Raw genomic sequence first — 9,323 nt, forward strand, 5'->3', positions numbered from 1 at the left:
CTTTATTCTTTTTTCCCTTTGGTGGTATTTTGATACGTGACTCATTATGAAGTCCTATAGTTTATGCATATACATGTCTTGTTTTCCAGTACAGCTGCTGCGTCAGCTTTTTGGTCCCATTTTGTGAGCTGTTTGCATTGTACAACCAATACAATTCTTGTGAAAGAAAAAGTCAATGCCTGCAATGTCTAATTACCTATTGAAATGTTTCATCATATATCTTCATATCATTCCATTATACAGCACAAACACAGGGAACAATAACTCTCAGGATGTTTAAAAAAAAGGAGATAAAGTTTATTAAAAGAGATCAAAAAAAGAAAATGAAAACATACAATGAAATGGATCTCACCTCACTATCTGGACTGGCTTGGATCACCTCCCAGGACTGAGAGTCCACATCATAGCAATGCAGTTCATTAGGCAAAGTGTTATCTGCTGCACCCCCAAACACATAGAGGTGGCGGTCAAAAGCCACCATTGTGTGCCCATAACGTCTCTGCGGGGGAGGAGGGGAACCGCGCAGTAAGTGTTCAGTGGGAATACGCATCCAGCTGTACCACAAAAAATAACATGCATCAGAACAGTAAATCTTCAATCATCATTTGTGTGTTATTATAAGACTTACTATAATGTTCATGTGTCCATAGTCTATGAATCACTACATAATGTAAGATACTCAAATCTAAAGCCATTAAAATCTATCTGTAACCATATATTTTTTCCTGTCTGTATCCCGTTGGTGAACTGCGAACAATCACTGTTGATAGCAGTCATCCGTGAGCTGAAGTATGAAAACTATACTTTTATCCCTGATCGCTGAGTGTTTGTACCTCGCTCTCCTCTCTGACACGCTGTCACAGGAGGCTGATCGAGCGGTGTAGGGAGGAGAGCTCAGCCTCCTGTGACAGTGCGGCCTGTCTCCACCCACATACTGCTGTGATAGGAGGCTGAGCGGTGTGGGAGGAGACACCAGCCGCCCACAGCGCTCTCCTCCCGCAGCGCTCGGCCGGCTATCACAGTTTATCTCCTCCCCGCTGGGACACAGAAAGAAATCACAGATGCGCCGATGCATCGGCAGGAAAATGGCACTTTCGGCATTATGCCAAAAATGCAATTTTCGGTGGCCGATACATCGGGGCATCCCGAGTTAAAATTATTGCATATACCTTTAAGAATGACAATAGTAGGAGAAAAAGTAAATGTTACTCTAACAAAAAAAAACTATACGTGGTAGGCTTTTTATTTTGGTCATATCTGAAATCAGCTCCTACAAATTTAGTACAGAACACCAAAAATATGAATGTTATTGGAAAAAAAAAAGTGAAAAAGTGTTGCCCAGTGTATTTAGAAGCGCCATGATAAATTAGCCTTACAGTATGAAGGACACTGTTAGAACAAACAATGAGCTGCCTAAACTTAAGATTGATCTTTCTGACTCCAGATCCTTGTGTATAGCCAGGCAATCAGTGTGTAAAATGTATCAAGACAAAAACTGGATTCTCACACTTTCTCTGCAAATTCAAACTGGAATAAGTTGTTTGTAATCTTTGCCCCACTTTGACCAGAAAAGACAAACATTTTATCCCTGCAGACAGCCACGGGGAAGTTACAGCAAGATGGTGGGATCTCTCCACTTTGCTCGATCTGCAACACAAACATCACAAGTCTTCAGTTACACTCATCTGAGGGACGCCCCAGAGGAATCAAAGTCACATTGCATCCAACCACAGTTAGAGATACTGGGCTGACTTGGATTTTTTCTAATTACCAAAGAGGATAACATTAGCCAGCCCCCCTTATCTGACAATCTGCACTAAAGACATATTAAGCTGGCCATACAATGATAGAATTTAGGCTTAGGAAAAATTCCAGTAACTTTTACATTTCAAACCTCCAAATTATTTGGTGCAAAGTTTACATTACCTCTTCCCACGTTGATAAATCCCGGTCTTGCAAACTGATTGTCCACATGTCATTTAGTCTAATTATAAGAAAACATACAGATCCGTTATCATTACAATTTGTGCATGATGAACATACAAAATCTCTACAAAGTAGATCAACGTGAAGCACCTATACAAAGTGGATGTATGTGCTGCTTGCAACTAATTGGTTTTTATGCATTTTACAAACTCCAAATCTCACAGCTTAATTTGTGCAGCCCGTATGTCCCATGAGTTTACCCTTTTATCTGAAAGGTTTACATTTTGAGTGGTATTCCCTTATTAGGTCTGTCTGACCTTGGCAGGGAGACATTTTCCCAAAACCAGTCCCACCATTATAACCATGGCTCTGCTGTGAGCTAAACCTAGCACCGGTGTCTGAAGTGCATGTGCCAAGCATCATGTTTTCCTATAGAAAACCTACCAGCTGGTATCAACTACCCCTTAGTGGATTCTTCATAGAAATACATAGAGGATGCCCAGTTAGAAAGGAGTAACAAAAAGGAGTTCAAAACACAGCACAGCACTTGCTGTATTGGCCTCTCAACAAAGAACTCACCAGCATAAGCAAAGTTGATGAAATCAGTGGACAACCCATTTTCATATCTCTGTCCTCTTTATCAAACCACACTTTAAGGCACTTAGATAGCTATAATTACAGTTCCCACATGCCAGTGCTAAGTTTGTTTACTCTAACCTGCAATATTTACTACCTGAAGAGAACACTGTGAATGTCTTTAGCATACCTGGCATTTCCATCATATCCAGCAAAGATCCAGAGTTTATCATTGTACACTGTAGCTCCATGTGCTGAGCGGGCCACTGGTAATCTAAAATTTGTGAAACATCACAGATAAGTAAAACAAGTCTCCATGTGTGAAAATGACTCAGAATCTAAATGATCATCACTGGTAGACTAAATGACAAGAACAACAATGTGATTATGTAAATTATTACATGTATACAAATCGATTTGAGGGGTTATTAACTTACAAATGATCGCTGTTCTCACAAGGACATATCCGATAATGACACAGTACAAGATCTCGGTTTCTTATACAGAATTATAGTAACACTTCACTGAAGTGGTACAAGAATCCCTATGCTGCTGCATTCTTATTGTACCAAAAGAGATTAGATAAAAGTCAGACTCATCAGTCAGCCTAACGATGTCTGTGGAAGCAGCTACACAGATTTTAAATACATTAGCGTTCATGAAAATTTGCAAACTAAATCAGAAGAGAAGTGTAATATACATCACAATATGTATTCCTTACAAAAGCATGACATAAGACATTCAAAATGCAGATCCACAAACCTTCCTTCAACTTTCCATTCTGTCCAGAGTCCAGTTGCAAATTTGTACTCAAACAAATCATTCTTGTTTTTCAGATTTGAATTGGAGTAGATGTCCCCAGTGTAGCCACCTAGACAAATATAATAATAATGATAATAATAATATGCATCAACACTTGCCGATGCAGCCAAAACAATCTGTTCTTAAGATAGAATCAGACAGAATTTGTTTAATTTCAGGACTAGAGCTTAATTACTACATGCTGGGAGAATGATGTGTGTATATTGTCACACACATTTCTGAGGGCCGGATCACACTATAAAGTCTGTGTTCCAGAGCGATCAGCCTCTGAAACGCACACCGGCCGACTCCCTGCATTGAAGTCAATGGCACAGCAACCACGCCACTCGCACCCGGAATGCGGGCACATTAGTGCCGGAGTTCCGGTTCAGTGCAATCTGCAAAAATGCTGCAAAGTCTGGAACGCAGACTGTGGTGTGAACCGGCCCTAAACATTTATGCTCAGAGGTGCAGAATGCCAAGCCACCTGGATAGCCAGGACTTGTCCTCTTTGACTACGGAACACCTCCTTGTTATGGTATTTAGATGGGGGGGGCGCGGTGTCACAAGAGGTGGGCAGGACAGACAACACTGTCTAAAATTTGTCATTCCAAAACAGGAAGTTAAGAGCAGGTTGGATTTCTGACAGATCAACAAGGATTTTTTTGCTCTTGGAGTGTTGTTAAAAAGCTAAAACACGAGTAAACGTGCTTGTATTGCAGTGATGTACTGCGTGTTCTTTTTATTTTCCCAATACATACAATTTAAGAGGAGAAAGAGACCAAGACAACCTATTAGGTAGCATATAGTCAAAACAAGAAAACATAGTCCCAAGTAATAAAACTCCTTAGCCTGCCGAGAGAGCAGATTTAATCTATTGTCCACATTGTTGTACAGCAAGGAGCAGATGTAAAGAAGAGTTACCTGCATGCATATAGAGCCACTCAGGTGAATACAGCCTAAAACACTCAGATTACAAGCTGTCATTTTACTCACCGAACACGAACATGCTGCTTCCATATACCACAGCTGAATGATGATATCTTGGTGCTGGGGGAGTTCCTGTTGTAAACGCCCTTTAATTTAAGAATGTACAAATATTTTTCTGTTACAGGAAAGTTTACATTAACAGGTATAAAATGAACAAGGTTTTAGGAGAAAATCATGCTCAGAGCCAAACTCCAGCCAAAATGTTTTGGATAGAGCGGGAAAGAGTTAGAAGAGTTTTACTGCTGTCTGTGCACCTACTCGGGAGATTTTCACTCCTATTAGCAGAGAGTGGAAGGGTTACAACTGACAATATTTTTACTGCTCTCTGTGCTTTACTGTCCCAGGAATGCCCACAATCCTATTTTCTGTATGGGCATTACAATGACAGTTTGTGAGATTTGCCAAATGTGGTCCAAGTCAGAAATATATACCTGACAGAAAATTGTAACTTTTCTTTGTAACGCTTTAAAAAGACATCTAGTAAGGTAAAACACAAATAACTGTAAGGCTATATTATGCTAAGAGATCAAATGCTGAGAATATGTGACTAAACACCATTAGCTAGTCAATCTATTGACTTTTCAGGGTAGACTATTAACTTATATTTTACATTTGACTACAGCTGCACTTTTAAGTGTCTGAAGGAAGATATTTTTTCTTATCCATGTCAGTTAAGTAGATTGCTCCCTTCTTTATCCCCTCTGCATTGAGCAAAACCTGTTCTAGTTCTAGAATTCAGTTCAAGGAATAATAAGCCGGCACAGAGCAGTGATAAGTAGCCACATTGCTGGCAGAACAAAACACATACCTGCACCAGGAGCAGTCTTTTACATCAAACCTCAGCAAGTCATTTAACATGTTCTTCCTGTCAAAAGAAAAAAACGTCATCTCTTATTTCTCCTCCTCTGACAAATACTGCAATAAATAGAAACTACACTGTGTTTTCAGTCAGTACAGCTATTGGTGTGACATTTACCAGAAATTTTTCCATAGTACATTATATTTTGAGGATTGTATTTTTATAAAACGGATCATTTTTTTTCTCTCTCTAGTGTCTCTATATCAGGCAGTCCATCCAGCATTCTAGCTGAAGAACTGCAGAGACAAAATTAAACGATAAGCCACATAGGGAGGGTGTTGTGCTTTCTAAGTCTGAACGAACACACACACACACACACCTCCCAAGACTCAGTCTAGGACATTTACTGTATAGGTTGAATGTTCTCTCTTTGTTAACACAGGGTTCCTCCAGGTGCTTTGGCACTGTATTTACACAGCACACTGGCCAACTGGTCAGGGCTCTTGTTTTAGAGCTGGGCTTGTGTCTTAATTGAAGTTATGGCATTATGTGCATGGAGTATGTAAGTTCTTCTTTTATTTGTATGAGGTTCCTACATGTGCTGCAGGTTCTTGTAACAATACAAAAGTGCACAAGTAGGCTAATGGGTTTGCCCCCGAAAAAACTAGGCTGACATGAAAAATTCTATGCACTCTGTAAAGCACTGTATAAAGAAGTGCAACAAAAACCCAATATCTGTTACCCTGGAGTTCAGCTTTAAAATGAATCTGTGATCAGGCTATGGACATTCAGGTACTTACATATTCTTAACAAGCAGTAAATGAGCCTTAAAGGAGAACTATAAGATTAGTGAAATGCACTCATCCCCATAGTTAGATCCGACATGTGACACTGAAGCTGTCACACATCACCCTTATAGATCGAGAACTGAGCGATCATATACCGCCGATTGCTCGGCTCACGTTCTTCTCCCCGCAGAGAGTGCTGACTGTCAGTCACCATTCTCCGCAGGGATTCCCCGCTCCCCTCTCCTTCCACCAGCATTGACTGGAGGGACAGACAGGGGAGGGGGTGGGCACAGCCATCTTTGTCGTGGCAAAGCCAGCTGTCACTTAGGTAGTGGGGTGGATCCCAACAATATTTTTGGGATCATTCCTGGCTGCAGCTCAGGTCTGCCAGCAAACAGCGGGCAATTATTAAATGTCCTCCTGTGACCCAAAAGAGAGCTAACGCTAAAAAAGATTGGCCATAGTTCTCTTTTAAAACAAGCCCTCACTAATCTCTGTAGCTGCAGACACTGTGAAGCAAACTATCCTAAATCCTCAAAGCAGAAGCACTACAATTCTGCTGGTCACTCAATGCTCAGCTCCCCCTCACATAGCACCTTCTCTGTGATTACATTACAGATTGGAAAGCTGGAAGGTGATGGTGAACTGAGCTGCTAAGAAAATAACTTGAATGGCTTCAGTGCTTCTGCTGTGACTTTAAAGATTAATTTCTTCAAAGTGCCTACAGTGCCACAGCTTATGAAGGGCGTGTTTAAAAAAAAATCGTATTTACGGTTACAAGAATGCAAATACTTAAATGTCCGTAGCCTAGCCACATGTTCACATTAAGAATGCGGACGACTGGTAGATCTACAATACAAATTACTTTTAGCTATATGTTTGCTTTATTTTTACATACCCATTATCGCCACCAAAGACATATATAGCATCTTTGTAAGCTACAACAGTGTGTTTACTGCGCCTGTGAAACAAAGAATAGAAAAAGCATATTTTAATGCACATAAATCCACAAATGTCTAGTACAAAGGTTTACAAATCCGCTTAGAGAGAACCTATCACATCTCTAAAGATTTTAAACCTGCCCTTCCCTGCAAAAGAACACAGAGTATACCCATCTCTCCGGTGACCCATTTATTTTACCTTCCCTCCATTCCGGTGCTGCAGCCTCAGAATGCCAGGTGCCCGTTTCCCTCACTGTGCATTTTTGCAGCTTCATCTGCTTGCAGGTCATTACTGGGTCCTACAGCAATGCAAGGGTCAGCAGAAGAAACTAGCAGCGGTTGGGGAGACATCTGACGCTCTCAGAGGTGGTACAGGCCAAATAAGCTTTTCAAGGCTGCAGAACATTTATTGATCAAAAGAATTTAAGCTATTTAAAAATGCTAATGAAATCACTTACAATGGATGTTGTTCCTTGATATATAAAGGTTTGTTTCCTGCAGAATCAGCTGGTCCCCTTAGCACTGCTCGTGATATTCTGTTTTAGGGTAGCTCATTTTGCTTTGCCAGGTCCTATGGAGACACCCTTGTGTGTGCTAGTAAGCAAACACACAGGCAAAACACAGCAAACCACTTCCCTGCTCCCTGCTCTTTGTTTCTCCCTTCTCCTGTCTAGTAGATGGACAGCTGCTGGAGGCCGCTCTCTCCCTTATGATCTTGTACTGGAAAGGAAGTTCAGGGAAGCAGAGCTGAGAGAGGTGGAGTCAGCTGCTCAGAAACATGATGTTAAGTGCTTAAGAAAAAAATAAAGAAATACTTTGCTGTGCAATGGATATTTGTTTGATCTGGATTCATTATTGAAAAAAAAAAAGTTTGAGAATGTAATACTGCTTAGGAGAAATGGGCCACCGGTACTTAATTAACAAATAAAACTTTCCATACTAACAGAAAAATAAACCTTTCACTGTGGGCATTGTTTCCCCCTGACAGCCTTGATTTGTCTGCACGTTATTTCAGCCTGCCTCTAAGTTTCTGGACACCTGCCATCCCTGAGTAGTAATGCTGACTTTGCACCAGTGTCAGAGATCCCCGACATCCACATTTATCAAACATAGAAAGCGGCAGTGTTGAAGTCATCCAAATATGTTTCAGCAACTATGCACCCTAAATGTGATGTGGTCACTATGCTGCATTTATCTTTGTATACACATGTACCACTAGTATGGATCTAAAAGTCTAGGAGCAAGCCGGCTCCGGGGTTCAGGTGAGTGTAACATTTTTCTCCCTAGACCAAAACAAGCACTTAACCCTTGCAGTACAGAAGTAGCCCCACTGCAAAGGTTGATACATATTTTGCTTTTTTTCTTCAAATTAAAAAAAAAAGAAGCATGGCTGTTAAATGTGTGTAACATAACAATAGTTTCTGGATGATTGTAAAGCAATGTGTGAAAGAAGACCACAAGACTGGTCAGCATTAGACATGCAGGTCGCTCACTCACCTGGCCCCTACAAACTCATCGCAGGGCAGCAATCTCCTCCAGCGGTGGACACTTTCAAAGGGCCCAAAATTCAATGTCAGATACTCAACACTGTCAGAGCAACTGTGATCAAAATCTACACTGGGGGCCACCTTAGACTTGCAAGCCATTGGGGCACAGACACTGGACTCCTACAAGAAGAAGAAATGACAAATAAGGTGTCAGCTCTATCCGCTCCCAGCTATAGAACAGCATGTCAGTCCAGCCACTAAGGGCTGCCCGCCTGGCAGGCACATAATACGGGCACCGTGTACAGAACTGTCATCTGATGGGTTCATATCAGGAAGAGAACCGCAAACAGGGCAGGGAGCTGCATTCAGCTGACAGGAAGGAAGCGGAAACGTAACAGGAAACGTCAGACTATCCATCCAACTGCACAGCTCTATGGTTAATGACCAGTCTGTAGTCTAATCGCTGAACTACACCTATTATGGTGCAAGAGCGACATCTAGTGACTGAAAAACAAACTGCAATGGATAGATGTCTGTGAAGGTTCTCATTCATCCAGGTCATGGTATATCTGTATAAAATAAGTCAAGGCAAAAAAAAAAAATACAGCAAGTCCAGTTGCCTTGACTTATTTTTTACAGATATGCAATGGATAGAATATGGAAGGGTTTGTATTGCTGTCTCTGTCCCCAGTATGAAGATTCACCCTCTCTGTGGGCCCTTTGTCATCAGGAGTGATAGAGATTTCCTTTATTTTGCAGAGCTAAAAAACAAAGACACCACAACTGGACCTAAAACATAAGTCAGCAGAGGTCTGTTTACTTGCAATTTCAACCTCCGCCGTGAACTTCCGTTCTGTCTTTTTTTTTTCTTCTTTGCCAACCTTTATTTTATTTAACATGTTTTTTTATTTTATTGAACATGTCCTGAGTGAGGACAGAGTTATTTTATTGAACATGTCCTGAGTGAGGACAGAGTTATTTTATTGAACATGTCCTGAGTGAGGACATGCATTTT

At 41.0% G+C, this 9,323-nt stretch overlaps 1 protein-coding gene across 2 annotated transcripts in view; it reads right to left on the reverse strand.

The window, feature by feature from the left end:
• LZTR1 (leucine zipper like transcription regulator 1) overlaps nucleotides 1-8,693 on the reverse strand; it is a 31,183-nt gene extending 22,490 nt beyond the window's left edge. For both annotated transcript variants that reach the window (XM_018570209.1, XM_018570210.1), the window contains exons 1-9: nucleotides 8,319-8,693; nucleotides 6,779-6,841; nucleotides 5,102-5,158; nucleotides 4,300-4,379; nucleotides 3,265-3,373; nucleotides 2,693-2,776; nucleotides 1,927-1,984; nucleotides 1,508-1,647; nucleotides 353-554 (exon numbers count right to left, since the gene is read on the reverse strand). In XM_018570209.1, the coding sequence (XP_018425711.1) occupies nucleotides 353-554; nucleotides 1,508-1,647; nucleotides 1,927-1,984; nucleotides 2,693-2,776; nucleotides 3,265-3,373; nucleotides 4,300-4,379; nucleotides 5,102-5,158; nucleotides 6,779-6,841; nucleotides 8,319-8,467 (942 nt within the window). In that variant the 5' untranslated portion in view covers nucleotides 8,468-8,693. The remainder of the gene's footprint in view (nucleotides 1-352; nucleotides 555-1,507; nucleotides 1,648-1,926; nucleotides 1,985-2,692; nucleotides 2,777-3,264; nucleotides 3,374-4,299; nucleotides 4,380-5,101; nucleotides 5,159-6,778; nucleotides 6,842-8,318) is intronic.
• Nucleotides 8,694-9,323: the final 630 nt, after the last annotated feature.

Source organism: Nanorana parkeri, unplaced genomic scaffold (genome assembly GCF_000935625.1).
Source record: "Nanorana parkeri isolate BGI_ZX_2015 unplaced genomic scaffold, ASM93562v1 scaffold1477, whole genome shotgun sequence".
NCBI classification, from domain to species: Eukaryota; Metazoa; Chordata; class Amphibia; order Anura; family Dicroglossidae; genus Nanorana; species Nanorana parkeri.